The 20,335-nt window shown below is 43.0% G+C and overlaps 1 protein-coding gene across 2 annotated transcripts in view; it reads left to right on the top strand.

Moving 5' to 3' along the window:
* IPO7 (importin 7) overlaps positions 1-20,335 on the top strand; it is a 78,693-nt gene that overhangs the window by 22,932 nt on the left and 35,426 nt on the right. For both annotated transcript variants that reach the window (XM_060263045.1, XM_060263046.1), the window contains exons 2-10: positions 317-398; positions 3,494-3,647; positions 4,844-5,002; positions 6,984-7,140; positions 9,836-9,925; positions 10,911-11,005; positions 11,100-11,184; positions 16,277-16,411; positions 16,955-17,054. In XM_060263045.1, the coding sequence (XP_060119028.1) occupies positions 317-398; positions 3,494-3,647; positions 4,844-5,002; positions 6,984-7,140; positions 9,836-9,925; positions 10,911-11,005; positions 11,100-11,184; positions 16,277-16,411; positions 16,955-17,054 (1,057 nt within the window). The remainder of the gene's footprint in view (positions 1-316; positions 399-3,493; positions 3,648-4,843; positions 5,003-6,983; positions 7,141-9,835; positions 9,926-10,910; positions 11,006-11,099; positions 11,185-16,276; positions 16,412-16,954; positions 17,055-20,335) is intronic.

The following is a 20,335-nucleotide window of genomic DNA, read 5'->3' as shown; positions in this document are numbered from 1 at the left end:
TACTCAATATAAAACAATAATTAAAACTGTGTAGACCATTGACTAATTGAGGCAATAACATTGGTGCTGTTTCCAGATAGAGTACAGTATCAGAAAGCTAGACAGCGTTCCCATCGTTTCCCACAATTTTCAGAATTACAATGGACTGAGGGAACAACTGGCCCAAAGTCACCCAGCAGGTGTTTTGGCTGAGTGGGAACCCCCAGTTCTTTTTGTCTAGCTTTGGTTGAAGAACATAGGACACCCTAACTTTAGTTGTCATGATTTTCTGAAGATTGTGTTTGTCTTGACCACTTTGCCTATTTTCATTTCACAGGCTCACAAGACAGTGAACTTCGTTTCAACTCTTCTCCAAATCACTATGTCAGAGCAACTTGATTTACCAGTGAGACAGGCAGGTGAGTGTAAACACACATGGCTTTTTATTTGATATTTAGTAATTGAACAAAATATGTAGTAGAAACTAGATGTTGAAAAACAAAACAATCAGCATAATAAATCCTTTACAAGTAAAACTACTATAGTCTCAAAAATGGAGCAAAATAATTTTGCAGTAATGGACAAATAAGTGTAATTTGGATATTGTGTCCAAAATTATCCTTCATTGTGTTTATAATTACATGATAACTCTGCATTCATAATCAGAATTTCCTGAGAAAACATGTTATGGCAGCAGAAATAACTTGCCAGTTAGAAATTGGATGCTGGAGGACAGCAGACTTTCCAAGATATCATTTCTGATGAGTATTTGTTACTAATCCAACAGATTTGGTATTTTGTCATATATAGGGACATTATCAGGTTGGTTCCAAAGTACTGTCAACAGAGCTCTGCTTACTGTGTGTAACATCTGTTGATGCCTTACTCCCAGCACCCTAAAGTCAGTGCAAAAAATAAAATGCTATATAGTCTGAGTTAAGTGGTGCTCATGAAAGTGAACTCCCTCTTTCCAAGGTTGGTGCACTGTTCAATACTGTGTGCCTTGAGCTTTTGGATTGCGACTGAAAATAAAAGTGGCAGAGCTCTAAAGCAGGCTCAGAAAGAAAAATTAAGGCTAATAAATTGGGAAATCAGAGAGACTTTATTAAGGAGAGACTGGGTTACAGGATTATAGTCAGAGCTACATTTATGCACAGTAGCTGGCTCAAGGTTGACTCAACCTTACATCTTTCCGAGGTCAGTGAAATGAGTACCCAGCTTGCTGGGGGTAAAGCGTAGATGACTGGGGAAGGCAATGGCAAACCACCCCGTAAAAAGTTTGCCATGAAAACATCATGATGCAACATCACCCTATGGATTGGTAATGACTCAGTGCTTGCACAGCGGACTTTTACCACACATGAGTCAGTACCAATACCCATTTCTGGCATCCACACAGTAATGCCCTAACAGAACAATGCATACCTCAGAAAATACAAGTTCTGCAAGGAATAAATAGAGAAGGGGAGAAAAGATCTGTTGCCTATATTTTTTCCATATTGAGAAAAGCATTAGAGGTGACTTAGCTGTGTTCAAGACATGCAGACCTGCTATGGCTTAGAGGGAGGTTTAAAGAAGGGTAGTTCAGCAGTGGGATTTAGTGGGCAGTTCAGCAGTAATACCAGATAATAAATCCAAAGAGAAAGCAAGGCTCAGTCTGATTAGTGTGTCAGAACCAAGGGCGCATGGATGGCAAACGAATTATAGGGATCCAAAAACAAACATTGATTTCTGTGGGCTTGCCAGGAGATGGAGGAGTCTGTGGAGATCAAATTTGGCATAGGAGAAAATGCAAGGTGGATTGGGCGGCCTGCTCCTTCAATTGGAGAAAATGAGGAGAGATTGGAAATAGGGGGAAAGTGCCTGCTATCCTGTTGGAATGACAACTGGTACAAAGGAATTTAGGCTGTCTGAAGATGATGAAGGCAACTATTGCCTAGAGTAGACCAGTGTTTCCCATTAGCAGGGTCACGACCTGGTACCGGGCCACGGAAGTCTCCATACCGGGTCACAAGAAAAACCAAAGCTAGCCCCGCCCCCAGCAAAGCCTGAGCTCTGCTCTGCTTCCTTCCTTCCCCCATCTCTGTGTTGTGCAGAGAAAAACTAGCCTTGAAGAGTGACACAAGCAAAACTTGAGGCAGGGTTCCAGTAGTAGCAGCTGAAGGAAGGGCCTACGAAATGTGTCAGCATATTTTGAGGTAGAGGAGCTGCCAGGGCCCAGTGTGGGTGGTACACAGTGCTGGCATTCCTGATAGCAATGGCAGCAGCACTCCCAATTGCATACACTGGCCAGTGCTGTTGAGGAATGGATGTGTAGGTGGTGCAGACCACCCACTTTCCACCCCCATTTTGGCTCAGCATGAGTTTCAGAGAGATTTTTCTGAAAACAAAGTTATTTCAGAAGAAGAGGCAGGTTTGGGGGAGTGCCTTGGAAATGACCTCACAGAAAGAGGTGGAGTTTTGGTTCAGTGTGCTCCAGAAGTGACATTACTTGGCCTGTGACCTGGAAGTGACACTACAGGAAATGACATAATTCCTGTGTCCCATCTCTACCCCCAAAGTCTCCAGGCTCCACCCCTGAATTTTAGTGGGTCACAAAGGAGAAGTGTAAAAATAACTGGGCCACGAGAAAGAAAAGTTTGGGAAACCCTGGCCTAGACAATAGTTTTGATTCCTTGATTAGGTCAAAATATACAATATAAAATCCAAATGTCTGTATATATGGAGTTGGTTCTGATTCTTCTAAATTCTTCTGAAGGTACACATGCCATCCACGCAATAATGCCCTTCCTTGATGATTCATTTGTCATCTCAAGGCAACTCACATGGATTTTACCAGTTCAGAGATTTCTGTAAAATCTGGCATATCATTCTGAATCTGGTCAAGACATTTGGCGGAAATGTCAGCAAAAATAGAGAGTAATTCCAACAAATATTATCCATCACATTTATGTATTATTACATTTATATTTCACCATGTGTCTGATGAATTAATTGCAGATTATATAATGTTTGTCCTATTTATCCTTGTAGCAAGCCAGTGAAACTGTTGAAGGTGAGGTGGGTTAGGCTGCTGGTGACTGGCACAAGGTCATACAGAGAACTTCATGTCTGAATAAGGTTGAAGTGCAGGTCCAAGTCCAAAAAAATCTGCCATGCTGTACTGGTGCACTCAACACAGCAGAGGTGGCAGCAGTTTCTGGGGTATTTTGATCCTAAACCATTTCTCAGTCCACAGATTATGTTTTTGTGTGTGTGTGTGTGTGAGTTTATCTATAAAGCTTCAGAATCAGAAAAATGAAACTGTTGAAGACAAACTTTAGCAAAAGAGTGCAGAACAGGTGGTATTTGATATGGTATCTTCCATGAAAATGGGAGCATCGAAGAGTTTTCAAGGAACAGATTGAGAAATTTTATTAATGTGCAATTGTTGTTCATGTAGTTAATCTGATCAATATTTACATTCTTTATACATATGTTTTGGCTATATTAATATTTAGATGTCTCTTGACAGGTGTTATCTACTTGAAGAATATGATAACTCAGTATTGGCCTGATCGTGATTCTACACCAGGGGACATCCCACCTTATTCAATACCTGAAGAAGATAGACACTGTATTCGTGAGAACATTGTAGAAGCCATTATTCACTCTCCTGAGCTGATTCGGTATGCCTGTTTGAAGTATGGTCACTAAATGTTCTTTCCGTATAGAGGACTTCCTTAGGTTAGGTTTTCATTGTCATTAGAATTTAACATCAATAGGATCTGTATAACTGGAGAAAACGGCAAGTAATTCATCTACTCTCAGACTTCAAGGGATCTGCGTATCTTGCCAGGTGTTAGATATTTGGACTGTTACTGGCCTTTATGTTTCCAGTGCGGGAGTTCCATTTCTTACTTGCTTCCTGAAAACCAGGGGCACATCTTGGCACCAGCACCTTTTAAAATCTGCATGTCTGCTCAGCATTTTGCACAGGATATTCATAAGACCAGGTCTTAAGATCATGACTTGAGACATCTGTACTTCCCCTTTTATTTTTGTCACATCCAGCTTAATGAAGAATTCTGGTGAATTTGAAAGTTTGCATGGTGTTTTGGTTGATCCTAATAAAAGGTTATCTAGACATGGGGTTGCATCTAGATTCAGCTTCCCCCCACTGAGACTCCAGAGCTGGAATACTTACCTGGCTCATGGCTGTCTGACAGAAGAAGAACAGAATAAGATCTGCTGAGGGAGCAACTAAAGGGAGCCTTTTCCTGGTCCCAATGAACAGGCTGCTTAAATTGCCTGAGGCCTGCCAGCAACTGATTAAGGAGGGCCATCTGGCCCAAGGAAACAAGCAAGGTCAGGCTAGACCCAGGTGCAGGGGCCCCTGGGGAAGGGTGGTTGATTGGCTCCTTGAGGGTGGAAGAGGCAAGACAAAGTCAGAAGGGACAAATAAAAGGAGGGCTCCAGAGGGTATAGAGGAAGGAGGCAGCACGGTGCCAGGCAGTGAGGTTGAATACTGCTCCAGGAGAGGAAGGACTTGTGGCATACAGCTGTCGTCCTACTAACCCAATTCTGAGGCCTGAGAGGAACCAGTGTGGAGAATGTGACAGCAGGGAGGATGAACTCTTAAAAGGCAGCACTCAAAAAGGTATTATATAGATGGGGAGGCATTACAGTTGCAATTTTTATGATACTAAGGAGAAAAAGTAGGCCTGTCAGCTTTTAAATTTTAACACCACCCCCTTACATTAGATGATTGAAACTTTCTTGAGTTGTTGCAACCCCCTGCCTTTATTTCAAATACATACAAGCTGCTTCTTCCACACATGAAAGAAATAGCAAAACATGTAACCGCGTGTGTTTTGTATTCTAGAGTACAACTTACTACTTGCATTCACCATATTATCAAGCATGATTATCCCAATCGTTGGACTGCAGTCGTGGAGAAAATTGGTTTTTATCTTCAGTCTGATAATAGTGCTTGTTGGCTTGGAATTCTTCTTTGCCTTTATCAGCTTGTAAAGAACTATGAGTAAGTTCCCTTCTTGTAGTAATCTCCTAGAAGCGCCACAGCAGGGATGTGCTATACTAGTAGCTTATGCAGCTAGTTTCTAAACAATAGGTCTGGATGAGTCACTCATTCTGAATAAGCTACGAGTGGGCCCCTGCTGTGATGATTGTATGGGAATTTGTCAATGTAGAAAAAGCTCCTATCAAGATTTGTGTGCACTGGCATTCTTTTAAACTGCTGTGGAATTCAGAACTTCTTTTTCAAGTTTTAGAATGCTTGTTGTGTAGAAATGTCTACAACTGTGCTCCTTAAGAAGTCACAAGGCTATTTTAACAGCATAATTTTTGGCACAGAGATTAATGACCGTTGTGCTACTGAAGCTGAACAGATGTAGTTTGGATAAAAATCTGTTCAGCAGTCTTCTGTAGGCTGCTCTGAAGTGGAGGGAGAGTAAGCCATAAGGTGAATGATTAAAAAGTTTACATTTCAAAAAATTACTACACTGCTTTTTAAAGTAGTGCTTCTTCTGCTGTGAAGGGGATTTCCCAGAGTTCAGAAAGTCTTGGATAGGGGTTCCCAGTGTGGTTTGTGCCAAATGTTTTTAGAAAGTGGGTGGGGCCATTGAGGCTTTTGCCCAGTCTCATTGCCACTGGAAATGTGATTGGCTACTCAAGCATCTTTACTGTGTGACAAAGGTGAGCTGTGTGTATGCAAGAAAATATTTTTAAACAATATGTTCATTTTAAAAGGCATCCTGTAAAACAGAGCTTCTGCCTGAAAGGTTGAAGAGTTACTGTAGAAGTTACGCATAACCTCAGTCGCTGACATACTATGGTTGGCTTTGACCGATTCCATGTTAGCCTTTGTCCTGGTTTTGTTCTTGGCTCTTGAGTTTGCACAGGGCAGGAAGCAAGCAGGGAACATGCAGACCTGCTCCAGAGTTGCCAATGCAGAATCTGGGAAAAAGAGCCACTGTGAGGAGGAATATTCCCTCTAAACTGCAGAGTCTTCTGAGCAAAAATTCTAGTTTGTGAGCTACTGGCAATTAAAGTTGTGAGCTACTGCATAAATTAGTGTGCTCTGGGGTCACCTTCCTTGAACTAAGACAAAAATGTGTGAGCTGGAGGCTAAAAATCTGTGAGCTAGCAAACTTAGCTTGGGGGGAACACTGGTGAGGAGCCCAGCACAGAAGGGAGGCAAGTCCGAAATGCGAAATCTGTCTCCCATGACAGACGTTTTTTAGTTGCACCCACCAACCTGTCCCAGAATTCTGAAGGTGCCTGCAGGTTGGGGAACTCCTGGTTTTGGGTCTTGCTCCCATATGCCTTCTACTACACCCCCATTTCCAAGTTAAGGGTTTTCTGCCTAGAAATTATCTCTATGCCCTTCCATTATTTATTGTAATGTTAAGTTAGTTCTTGAAACCAAGAAAAAAAAATAACAACTTCCCTCCTATTTTTCATATTCTCCTGAGTACTTCTTTCACACAAACATGGCAGAGCCATGTAATTCTGTATTGTTCTCTAGTTCTTGTTCTGTATTGTTCTCCAGTATTATTCTTGGCTTTGATAAAAAATTTACACTCACTGGGACTGGATATATTTTTTATCCGTAGGTTAGGTAGTGGTATCAAGTTTTAGAAGCATTAAAATCAGACAGCTGGAATGCCTCCAGCTCTGGTGTACATCAAGAAAGTTCTGACCTTAATTTGTATTTATTTTGCACTGTGTGCATGATATAGTGTTTAAAGAGCCAAGTTTTTGATGGATGTGTTAAAGTAACTACATTTTTTGTTATGGAGCAAAAGTGATTTATCTGTTTCCTGGCATATCACAGTTATGATAAATTAATAAATTGCATTGTCTCCAAAGGAATCAGCACAAAAAGACAGTGATAAGTTTTGTGCTTTTTTGGATAAGGACTTCTTCTTGAAACTTCTTGTCTTTTTTTAAAATTAAAGTTGCATTTAAAATCGTTAAAAAATCAGTTCTTCTTATTAAAGGTATAAGAAACCAGAAGAGCGGACACCTTTGATAGCTGCAATGCAACACTTTTTGCCAGTTCTGAAGGACCGTTTTATACAGCTTCTCTCGGATCCTTCTGATCAATCTGTGCTCATCCAGAAACAGATCTTCAAAATCTTCTATGCCCTTGTCCAGGTGTGAATCAGTTTATCTTCTTAAGAGGTAGTATGTGTTAATGATGCTGTCCTGTGCAGAATTACTCCAGTTGATTTCATTGGGCTAAGACTGGAGTTATGCTGTGCAGGATTGTAGGTATTTTCAGAAATTGTTTTCCATCATTGAAACCAGGGGTATATGTGGGGTCTGTAGTGGATTTTATAATCTAGTTTAGTTTTTATGTACCATTTACTTACTTGGAACTCAAGAAAGGAATTTGTTGGATACTTGTACTGTTTCTTTTAATTAAAATTGTGATATTTACCTTAAGCCTTCTTTGCCCTGTTAGCATGGATTGTAAGAGATGAGTTCAGTGCATGTGTAGTGTCTTTTAGTGACAAATACCACTGTCAGTTGTTGAGGAATATTTTTTAAAAAATTAATACAGGTTGGATAAATCTTTGGACTTATCATTCAGTATATATAGCAATGTTGTTACTACTCAAGTGGGCTAACAAAATTAATAAAACAATAAAAAATATAAACTATAAAACTGTAAAAAGACAGCAGTAAAATTATTAATAATAAAGCCCCCCTCCAGATTTTTGGTTGAGGCAAGCGGGCATCCTTACCCTATTGCTTATACCATCTGTTTGCCCTCGCCCACAGTGACTTATCATTTTACCATCCTGACTATTATATCTCGAGCCAGTTTTAATCTGTAAAATGTGTCTGCACTGCCTAAACTGTATTTTTCCTTATTGTTTCTGTTTTGATATTGTTTTATTATTTTATTGCTGGGTTTTAATTGCCATTTATTTATGTCTGTTGTTCACCCTGAGCCCTCCTATGGGAAAGGGTGGAATATAAATCTACTAAAATAATAAAACAGCACAAGTAGCATGAAATAGCAACTGATAGTTCTAGAAGTTATTTAAAATGTCAGGAGTACTCCTGTGGAAAGCAGGACATAAAACAGCCAGCTAAAAATGATGAGAGAAACATTAATGAAATGTCTTTAATACACACAATGTGGAGATCTGTCTTAATGTGCTTTCACTTTGGGTTGATTCTGCTGGTGCTTCGAGGTTCTTCTGTCTTATACTTTGTATTTCCTAGGGCTTAGACACTCCTAGTCAGCCTTCTCCAAATGCCTTCCTCTTTTTAGTCTTCTCTGTTGTTGTATGCTCACTGCCAGTGTCTCAGCTCTCATAGTCCATTGTCTGCTGTGCTGTGGATACCTTTGGAGTCCCATCAAAGCTTGTTCAAAAGAGTTCTTCTTTTCTGCAATATCCATTTCTCTCCAACAGCTTCCCAACTGACTTTTTTTTTAGTTGTCATCCTCCTTGTCTGTCACTCATTCCCCTGGCATTCTGTAGTCTCCTTAGCAACCACAGTCTTCTCAGCCTCTTTCATCTGGCTGTTCCTTATATAAAGTTCATTGCAGATCTTTTTTCTGTTTTCTGAAATTGCCATCTCTGATATCCTAGGTATAAAACAAAATAGTAACGATAGAATTTGATTTAAAAAAAAAACTGAGCTGGTCTTAAGTTATGTATTGCCTATTTATTTAGTCCAGCAAGAAGAACATCATTGCCAATTAATCTGATAGGATAAAAGACTTGCATGGTACAAAGGCCACTTTTTAAGTTGAGTAATAACAAGTAGAGGGTTTATTATTTATTTATTTTTGTACTTATATCCCACCATCCCCGCCGAAGCAGGCTCAGGGCGGCTAACAACATTTTAACATCAAACAATAAAACAGTAAACAAGTAATTACAATAATCAATTATCAATTAAGCAGTTAAAACAATTTAAAGTAGTTTAAAAGAATTAATACAATTTTAAAACAATTTTTGACGCTAAAGTTAATACGGTGCATTCAGTAATGTTGGGCATCTATGTAGCTTGGCTGAGGCCAGTCAAAATAATGTTGTTTTGCAGGCCTTGTGGAACTGGGGGGGGGGGGGGGGGGGTCCTGCAAGGCCCTGACATCTTCTGGGAGTTGGTTCCATCAGTGGGGGGCTGCAATTGAGAAGGCTCTTTCTCTGGTAGCCTTCAATCTCGCCTCCTTCGGCCCGGGGATTGACAGTAGGTTTTGCGATCCAGATCTAAGTACCCTCTGGGGAACATATGACATGAGATACATCCGTTTAAATCAGTACCAAGAGGAAGATACAGGATAGTGCACAGGTATTGCCTCTTTTTTCCAAAGGTGCTGGTGGGAAATCTCAGTGAATCTAAATGGTAATGAAAGAACCTTTTGAGGACAGGAGCTGCAACTCTAAAGAAGGAGCATGCATGTCTTGAAAAGAACTGTGTATGGAGCAAGAGCTTCCACTTCCTACTGTATTTCTGTAGCAGCTTATGTTTATTTGCTATGTAAAACATTTGAACTCTATTTTGGCTTACAGAGTAAAGTTAATGCAGTCACAATAAACTCATCTAGATAAAACATAATAGATAAAAAATTTGTGCCTTTGCAATGAAACAAGCTGCTGGCCATTTAAAAGGGGGTATATTTTCTGCTGCAGTGAAAATAGTAATGGTTTGATTCTTTAATGTGCATGCATATTCCTCCTTTGGGCTATAACTGTGTACTATGTCAATAATGCCATTCTCCGTCATATTTCAAAAAGTCAATAAGGTGCCTAATAAAAGTTTAAGAAGAGATTCAGATGTGTGTGTAATGTTTTGTCTTTAAAACCAGATTAATTTGTATTCTTAATAGTATACATTACCTCTTGAGTTGATCAATCAACAAAACTTAGCAGAGTGGATAGAAATTCTGAAGACTGTTGTGGACCGAGATGTTCCAGCTGTAAGTACTTGTTACTTTTAGTGTGTCTTGTATACAACAGTTGGGTGTTCAGTTCGCTAAATTTTAATAACTTAATATGCTCAATGAGATTTAACTTTGGACTGTAATTGGTGGGCAAGCAAGTGTGGTGTAGTAGTTAAAGCTCTCAACTAAAATGGAAGAGATTGGTCTTCAAATTCCTACCCAACCATCATACTCCATGACATTGGACAGCCTGTCTCTAACCTTCTAGGGTTGGTATAAAAATACTGGAGGGAGGGGGGAGGAATTATGCTGTGTATATTGCCTTAATCTCCTCCAAGGAAGGGTAGGTAAAGTATAATAATTATGAGTATACAAAGGAACCATATTTTGCCTTGATGGATCCTACAAAAACTACGCAAGTTTCTTTTTAACCAATCACTTGTCTTGAAGCTTTTTCAGCCTTGGTACCTAGCTTATCAAAAACTCTCCCCCTGTGGTCTTACTGGCACCTGCTCTCTTGACCTTTGAGTGACTGTCAACTATTTCTATTTGACCAGTCTTTTATATATGCTTCGGCCACCTTTCAGTTATTTTATTCAGTCATTGAAAATTGTGTATGTTAGAGTTTGTATATTTTTCACTGTGTTGGTTGGGCCTGATTTTATGACTATTTCAGTGTTGCTCTGAATTTTTGGGGGGGGAGGGGAAGGGTCTCTTCTGCTGTTTTTTGCAATTTATGCTTGAGCAAAGCTGTTAATGATAGGATGTTTTGGAGGTTTAATAGATAGGTTGCTATAAGTGATTTGGCAGCATATAACACACACACACTTCATTTGGCTGAGATAGGTCATATTTTGTTGTTAATCAGGTGGGTTTGATGTTGATTAATTTTGTTATTTTTTCAGTGTTTTAATTGTTATTGTTACTGCCACCTTGAGAGTTCTCCCTGGAGAGGCAGTAAACCAACGTACTCATAAATTGATGAACTTAACTTTTGTAAATGTACTGTTTATTCTTAAAGGAAACCCTTCAAGTTGATGAAGATGATAGACCTGAATTACCTTGGTGGAAATGTAAAAAGTGGGCATTACACATCTTAGCTAGGCTTTTTGAAAGGTAATGATTTTTCTCAGTATTCCTTTTATTGTAAGAATATAATGGTATGAATAAAATTCTGCAGCATTATCTTGTTTGTTTCTAATAATAATAGGTATGGAAGCCCTGGCAATGTTTCCAAGGAATACAATGAATTTGCTGAAGTTTTCTTAAAGGCATTTGCTGTTGGTGTTCAGCAGGTAAGATATTCTTGACATTGCATGTTTGAGAAGTGTGTTCTGTGTAAGTGTTAGTTAATCCTTTATTGTTGGTATTTAGTAAAAGTTATTTTTGGGTTACCAAGCAGGTCTTTTTAATGACACCCTACATTACGTCTGTATTTTAAACTGATTACTTTTAGCATTTAACATCTTTGCATTCTCTGTACTCAGCACTTTATGCTATATTCTGGTGAAAGTCTATCATCCTATTTAGTTTAAATGTTACTGAGCCATTGATTTATTGGTTATTTTAGTTTAATTAGCATTGCTGTTTAAACTTATAGAACTGAGGGAAAGATGGAGGGACTCAATTTAATTAATTAAATAGTATTGAGGGTGGAATTTAATTAATTAGTGGAACTGAGCTGTTCACCTAAATTGAGACCATTTAATTGCTACTTTATAGATTAGTTAGCTGATTGACTGAGTTTAAATTAATTTGGGAAGGACTTAATCATTTAGATTAAGGGAGGGTTTCTTTGATTCAGAAATTTTTGTATTAATTGACTGTTAAAGGTCATAATCAGTAGTTGGGATCAATTTATTTGTATAAATTATATAATTAATTGGTTCGGTACTAGCTCTAAAAAACTGTGAAGCGATATTGTGGTTGGGCAAAGGCTAGGTGGACCAGTGTGGCCCAATAACATCGTGGCCCAATAGCATCTCCCCACATGTTCCCCAGAGAGCACTGAGGTCAGGAACACAAAATCTCCTCACTATCCCCGGGCCAAAAGAAGCCCGCTTGAAATCCACCAGAGAAAGGACTTTCTCCATTATGGCCCCCACATGGTGGAATCAGCTGCCGGAGGAGGTGAGGGCCCTGCGGGACTTGGTTCAGTTCCGCAGGGCCTGTAAGACGACCCTCTTCCGGCTAGCTTACACCTAGCTAGGATGAAAACTTGATGTAACTTGGCCAGCCATCTGTTTATATGTAATTGAAATGTTATTGGTTTTTAAGGTTTTAATTGCTTAAATATTTAATTGTTTATACTTAAAATTGTTTAATTTTCATGTTTGATCAATTTTGGAAGCCGCCCTGAGCCACTTGTGGGAAGGGCGGGATATAAATCTCGAATAAATAAATCAATCAATCGTGGGAGGGAGGCCGTGATTGGGTCAGGGATCCTGGTCATCTGGGGGCAGGGGAGATATGGCGGTGGGACTAGGTCTCAAGAGATTTGGAAGAAGTCAGAGATATGGGAATGCTCGGACCCCTTCCCACCTACATCCCATCCCAAGGCATGTTGGCTGTGGGGCGAGGATAACCTCGACTCCGTCACTGGTGTTGATTAATGCCAGGTCTACTAATAATAAGACCTATACTCTACGAGATTACTTTGTCGAGCAACAGATAGACCTGGCATGTGTGACTGAGACCTGGGTTCGGAAAGGCGAGACTGTCGCCCTGAACCAGCTTACCTCATCTGGGTTCTCAGTCCTCCACCAATCTCAGACAAGCAGGGGAGGGGGGTGTTGCAATGCTCATTCGTGAATCTTTTTCTTTCAGGGCACTCCCTGCCCCAAACATCACTGGCATTGAATGTGTTGGCCTGGTATGGGAAGCTGAGGAGAGTTTGGGTATCTGGGTGGTGTACCAGCCGCCGAACGCGTCTCCAGAGAGCCTCCCTGCCCTGCTGGATGCGGTGTCAACCTGGGCATTGGACTTTCCTAGGTTGCTGATCCTGGGGGATTTCAGTGTCCATGTTGATGATACAATATCCACGTGGGTGCAGGACCTGGTGTAATCCATGGAGACAGAAGGACTCAGTTTATTTCAGCTCCCACTCACCAGGGCAGCCATACGCTGGATTTGATCTTTGGGGTCGGGATAACTCCGGATCTGATTGCTGTTGATACAGTTCCATGGTCAGATCATTGTGCCCTGAAAGTCCGATTGGACTTGCAGCCCTCCTCCGGTTCAGTGGCAAGCAGAACTGGATCCAGAGCGGCTTCGGGAGGTCTTGCGGGATCTGATACCCCCTGGCAGATCGTTGGATGAGTTAGTGGAGGACTGGTACTCCCGGCTCTCTACAGCCATCGACGATATTGCCCCCCTGGTGCTCCCTCTTCACTGCTGTACCAAAGTGGCTCCATGGTATACCCTAGAGCTGCAGAGGATGAAGCGGCAGCTTAGATGGCTAGATCGAGTGTGGCTGAGATCTTATGACGAGGAGTCTAGAACTTGTTATAGAACGTTTATGAAAGTCTATGAGAAGGCAGTGAAGTCCGCTAAGAAAGATTTCTATACGGCCTCTGTTGCATCTGCGAAATTGTGCCCAGCCCAGTTGTTTAGAACAATTTGATCGTTGATCACGGTGCCGACAACCAACCAAAAAACTGGGGAATTGGACATTGATTGTAAGGCTTTTGCAACTTATTTTGCAGATAAGGTCTTGACTCTCCACCAAAACCTTCCAGCCACAGTTGAGACAGTACAGGAACTGTTGTCCATCTTCAGGTCCCATGTTGGACCACTTCAGCTGCCCCACTCAGGAGGATGTGGACAGGATCTTGACTGCAGTGAAGCCCACCACTTGTCCTCTGGACCCATGCCCATCTTGGCTTGTTAAAGCGGGTGGAGATGGTATCAGGGGTTCCTTGGCTGAGATCGTCAATTTATCCCTGTTATCAGGGATATTTTCCAGCCAAGCTTAAAGAGGCAGCAGTTCACCCGCTTTTGAAGAAGCCATTTTTGGGCTCAAAGGTCCCAGCCAATTACTGCCCAGTCTCGAACTTACCGTTTCTGGGCAAGGTAATTGAGAAAGCGGTGGAAGAGCAGTTCCAAGTCTTCTTGGAAGATAAGTCTGTGCTTGATCCCTTCCAGTCCGGCTTCCGTCCTGGTCACGGGGTGGAGACTGCTATGGTCGCCCTCACGGATGACCTTAGAAGGCATCTGGATCAAGGCGGGTCAGTGCTGCTGCTGCTCTTAGATCTTACAGCAGTGTTTGACACGGTCGATTACAATCTAATGACCCATCGCCTTGCCGACATTGGAGTTTAGGGGGTAGCCTTACAGTGGTTTTCCTCCTTTCTCTGTGCTCGGGGACAAAGAGTGGTGATTGATGAGCAGACCTCCCGGCGTTATCCACTAGAATGTGGTGTTCTGCAGGGAGCTATTCTCTTGCCAGTGATGTTTAACATCTATATGTGATCCCTTGCCCAGATTGCCAGAAGTTTTGGGCTGGGTTGTCACCAGTATACAGATGACACCCAGCTTATCTGCTGATGGACGGCCATTCAGACTCTGCCCCAGACCATTTGACCAGGGTGTTGGAAGCAGTGGCTGGTTGGTTACAGTTGAGCCAGCTGAAGCTTAATCCAGCCAAGATGGAGGTCCTGTATCTGAGCCATGGGGGGCTAAGATCAGGCATCCAACTTCCCACGCTGGATGGTGCACCTCTTGTGCCAGCTCAGAAGGTGAGGAGTTTGGGTGTGATGCTGGATGCCACCCTTTCTATGGAGTCCCAGGTCACAGCAGGTGCTTTTTACCACCTCCGGCAGGTCAAACAACTAGCGTCCTATCTGGCTCCCCGGGACCTAGCCACAGCAATCCATGCAACGGTCACTTCCAGGTTGGATTACTGCAACTCGCTCGACACAGGCTTGCCCTTGGGACTGATCCGGAAACGCCAGTGGGTGCAGAATGCAGCAGCATGATTGCTGACTGAACTGCCTGTACGGGTAGGCAGTTGGCCATTGCTGCACAGTCTGCACTGGCTACCAATCAAGTACCGGATCCATTTCAGGGTTCTAGTATTGACTTTTAAAGCCTTAGGCGGCCTGGGACCAACATACCTGCGGGACTGTCTCTCCCCATACGAGCCCTGAATGTCATGCCTGCACCAGACCCAGCCCTTGCTAACCCAGAGCAGGAGCCACCTGAAACTGATCAGGCCACACCAGGCCCTAGCTCATCCCCTCCTGAAACTGATCAGGCCACACCGGGCCCTAGTGCATCACCTCCTGAATCCCCGCCACCTGTGAGCCAGCTCCGTGAAAGGAGACGGCAGGAGTTCAAAGACAGACGGAAAGAAGCACGCATGCGTGGGAGGAGAGATCTAAGCCCGGAGTACTAACGAGTTAACAAGCCAGCACAGTATATCTGTAGTCCTGGCCTTAGGGCAAACTGTGCTGGCAACGAACGATCCTCCTCGGACGTGACCACGCCCTGCACCCTCTTTCCTGCTGAGAGAACCCATTTGCTCCTGACCCGGCTTGAATCTTGGACTTGGAACTGGACTCTGCTTTTGCTCTGTGGACTGGCTTAGGTACTTTGAATAGATTCGGCTTGCTTCCTCTGGCTTTTGACCCACTGCATTCCTGTGACGACGCGCCCTGCTTCTCCCTTCGGCTGGACTGATTTATGGTAGGGACTAATTAGGACTGCTAGATAATGCTTGTGCTGCTCCTTGAAAGCACCGTAGCCGGCTGCCAGCGTCCTGGCCGATTGCCAGGGCAACAGCAGCCGCCCGTCTCTACCTGAAGGTCCGGGTCGCGACACTGAAGGCCACTACGATTGACCAGCCAACATCTTCTGACTATCCCTGGCCCAAAGGACGTCTGGCTTGCCTCGACCAGGGCTGGGGCCCTTTCGGCCCCGGCCCCTACGTGGTGGAATCAGCTCCCCAAGGAGGTTCAGGCCCTACTGGATCTACTACCATTCCGGAGGGCCTGCAAAGCAGAGCTGTTTCGCCAGGCTTTTGGCTGAGGCAGGCAGGCGTCCTCATACCATCTAATTGGCCTCCCTACACTTACTATCATTCTGATAACCAGGGACCAGGCCGACACTGTTGATAATTGACATCCAAGACACCTATGATTCCTGTGTCTCAATCTGTGAATGATGTTTATATCACCAATGCCGCCTTATTTCATTTTTATCTAATGGTTTTAACTGTTTAATTTTTAACTGTTTTATTGTTCGATTTTAACTGTTTTATTGTGTTGTAATCTGCCCTGAGCCCATCCTGGGAAAGGGCGGACTATAAATTCACTAAAATAAAATAAAGTTATTGGTAGGTTGCTTACATCTTTTTTTGAATCTACTAATCAGAGTTTATCTTCTTAGGTTTTATTGAAAGTATTATATCAATATAAGGAAAAGCAGTACATGGCTCCTAGAGTTTTGCAGCAGACACTGAACTATATCAATCAAGGTGTGTCACATGCAGTCACTTGGAAGAATCTGAAACCTCATATCCAAGTAAGTATTTTGTTTCTTTGTGAATGATACTTATCTGGATGAAATCATCCTGTTGAATAACTGTAGACTACTGAGAGTAATTAACTGAGACCCTTTTGTTATGCTTATTTGTTGTTCAATCGCACAGTCGAGTCCGACTCTTTGCGACCCTATAGACGAAGTCACGCCAGGCCCTCCTGTCTTCCACCATCCTCCACCATACTTATACCTTGAATAAGACTTTGTTGGTCTTAAAGATGCCACTGGAATCAAACTTTGTTAAACAGTTATGGTTCAGGATAAAATAAAGCCATGTCTTCACCATATTTAAGGACTCCCAACTTCAAATTTGCCCATCTTCTTCCTTTCATATATTTCACAATAAGTCTAGAACCCAGTAAATGCTGGATGTTTCTTTGTGCTATGCAGGTGAAATGCACAGAAGCCAAATTAAAGTTAAATAATCTAGAATGCAGTTCCCTTGGCCTCTGTATATTATTCTCCATTATGTTATTGTTCCAGAGGTACACAATAAAATGTAAACTGTTTTCTTATTAAATACAGGGAATTATCCAGGATGTTATTTTCCCATTGATGTGCTACACAGATGCTGATGAAGAATTATGGCAGGAAGATCCTTATGAATATATACGTATGAAGTTTGGTAAGTAATTCAGATTTTTAAATACATATCTGCAGAAAAGCATTTGTTTTTTAATCAGACACTTAAATGAGAAGAAGCTGAATATAATGGTTAGAACCAGTGCAGAATTTTCACTATTGCTTGAGCTCTTGTGGAAGCAAAAACACAAAATAAGACAACAGCAGCTGCTTGTGCTTAGTCTAATGTATTATACCCCCACGTGCAAGATCTTTTGCAACAAGTTTCTGGGCACTATAACAATATACTGTGCAAGCAGAACTTCACTAAGTCTGTTTCTGCTTGCACACTGCTGAATCCCTGCCGGTATAGGGGCAACATTTTGTCCCTTCTGCAGCGGTTGCAAACTGAGGAGAGACTCATGCCAGTGTTTGTTAAGGAATCCTGTTTGAAGTAAGCAAAATAAAACCGATTGATATTCCATGCCTCTAAAGCTAAGGAAATACCTTTCTGGTACTCCTCCTTAGTTATAGCTCATGAAAGGCATACAGTTGTGCACCAAGAACAGATAGTGACTTCTCTTTCTGTCCTGCACTGAAAAACCATTTTGTGCCATTGTTATGCCATTGAAGTCCCCACCCCAATACAGAAGGAGCAGTTCGGACAGAGGTGTGTAGTGATGGAAGCCTAACGTTTAACCCTATGTTTTGTGCAGCAAAACAGGGTTGGGCTTTATGAGAGATCCTCTGTTACATTTACTCAAAAGTAAATTCCACTTTGTTCAGTAAAAGATACAAGGAATGGGCACAAGCCTGTCCATGTCCCAAAATTTGCAACTAAATTTAAAAATAAAATTGCCTGGGTCACGGTTTGCAAGCCAAGGTCTGTGTGATCTTGCTTCAACAACTCTCCACATGGTTTTCAGAGGTTCAGGTGTCTCATGGTGAGGCATGTGAGTAGTGTCTGCAGCGCTGGAGACACCAGTAGTAGCCCTCCAAATCTCAACAGACGGCGCTGGACACCAGTAAGAGAGCTCCCATTCTACTCTATTGGGGCAGAATGATATATACCCCCAACTCACACACAGCCATTGTTTTCTGTCAGAAGTAGGCATGCTATGCTTTAGTTAGAGGCAGAGACAGGGAGGGAAGAGAACTGGAAGTCATTCCTCCTGTGAACACTGGAGTTGAGGGATTTTGGTGCTTACTCCAGGCTCTGAGGCACCTGTCCTACTCACACTGAGCAGAGGGGTTTAGCTTTGTTGGTTCCTCAGCTGAGGACCCACTGGGCTCTGACTACCAGCTCTGGCTGCCTGGGATTGTGTGAGGTGGAGTGGACTCAAGACTCTAGTATGGTTGCTAACCTCCATGTGAAGAAGAGGAGATTGGATTTATATTCTGCTCTTCACTCAGAGTCTCAGAGCAGCTTGCTTTCACTTCCTCTCCACACAGCAGATACCCTATGAGGTTGATGGGGCTGAGAGAGCTCTCAGAGAACTGCTTTTAAGAGAACAGCTCTGTGAGAACTTGTGGCTGACCCAAGGTTACAGCTTCTTGTGGAGGAGTGGGAAATCAAAATTGGTTCTCCCAGATTAGAGTCTGCACACTTAACCACTACACCAGACTGCACCTGGAGATCTCCTATTATGATTGATCTCTTGGCAACCAAGATTACTTCTAGAGAAAATGGCTGCCTTGGATGTTGGATTCTATGGAATTATATCTTGCTGAATTTCCTTCCCTCCCCAAATCCTGCCCTCCCCTGGCTTGACCCCCAAAATCTCCTGGTATTTCTCAATCTAGAGCTGGCAATCATGAATAGAGAGAAGTATAAATGGAAATTCCCAGCAGTATTTAAGTCACTGGTCCTGGTTGCATTACATCTGGTCTCCAGGTTATAGAGATCAGTTCCCCTGGAGAAAATGGCTTTTATAAAGTGGACTCTATGTTGTTATATCCTAGTGAGGTCCCTTCCCAAATCCCATCCTCCCCAGGCTCCACCCTCACAAATCTCCAAGAATTTCCCAACCCAGAGCTGGCAACCTAGCGCTGAGCCACCTGTCTCCCTGCTCATGCTGAGCAGAGGGGCTTAGCTGCTGGTTGTCTTGCCAGAACATCCCCCTCCCCTTCATACTTATTTCTGAACACACCTCCCTGATTAGGGTTGTGTTTGGTGCTGGCCTCTGCCAGAGGGGCTTAGCTTCATTGGTTCCTCAGCTGAGGACATTCCCCCCCCCCTCAGTTGGCAAGGTGGACTCAGGGCTCTGAGCCGCCTGACTCTCTGCTTACACTGGGCACTTCTTCGTGGTCTCTGTGCAGTCCCACACATGGGTCTTGCCGCAGGCAATGGATCCGTACCTCGGAGTCTCTAATAGCTCGCCTAGAGCGCTTTTTGGTGTGCTTCCCACTCGCTCTGGGGAGCAGGCATCGACTGCGCATCCCTGGAGCGAGGGGGAGGCACCATTCCCACTCAGTTTCTTCCTTTCCGCCGCCCGGACAACACCTACCTTGTTGCGTTCCTCCTCTCTGGCTTGTCTCTTCTACTGTTGGTATCATACTTCTTCTCCCTCAGTTTAATCACCACCATGGCTGCAGCCCTTAATATTCCTCTCCCTTCCGATTCTCCCAAGGTCTCAGATATTGTCCATGATCTTGTTCAAGTAGATTTTCCAGCAGGGTCAATTCTACCCATGTTGCCTGTCCACCTTGAGGCTCTACGCGAGTCCTGGGACAAACCTGCCTCCATACCACCTACCTCCAAGCGCCTCGACTCCCTATACAGGGTACACACGCCTGAATGCAAATTTTTAGCCTCTCATCCGGCTCCTAATTCAGTAATTGTCCATTCGGCTACTAAGGCCAAACCATCACGACATCCAACACCACCTGATCGTGAGGGCAGGAAGCTGGACACACTGGCTCGTAAGATCTACAGCCTGGCCTCCACAAATTCCAAACTTAATAATTACCTAGCTTATTTTGCAGCATATACATACAACCTTGCCAACCAAATTACACCCCATATTCCATCTATGTCCAACACCTCCCGGAAAGCTGTTTCTAATCTAGTCTCAGAACTATCACGCGTGTCCAAGCAGCAAATAAATTCCTTGAGACACGCTGTATCCTGCTCGTCCAAAGTTTTTGCCTCATCAGTGGCTCTACGTCGTCACACCTGGCTGAGGTCGACTAACTTACAGCCCAACATCAAGCAAAAGATTGAAGACTTGCCATTTGATGGCCTTGGCCTGTTCAGTGCCTCAACAGATGAGGTCCTTATGTCTGTGGATGACGGTCGTAAGAGGGCAAAACGCCTGGGTGTTTCCCAGCCGGCCTCCCAACCTT

The sequence above is a fragment of the Heteronotia binoei genome, chromosome 21, assembly GCF_032191835.1.
Source record: "Heteronotia binoei isolate CCM8104 ecotype False Entrance Well chromosome 21, APGP_CSIRO_Hbin_v1, whole genome shotgun sequence".
Lineage (NCBI taxonomy): Eukaryota > Metazoa > Chordata > Lepidosauria > Squamata > Gekkonidae > Heteronotia > Heteronotia binoei.
The sequence above is the reverse complement of the archived record's forward strand: the minus strand, read 5'-3'. Positions and strand labels throughout refer to the sequence as shown.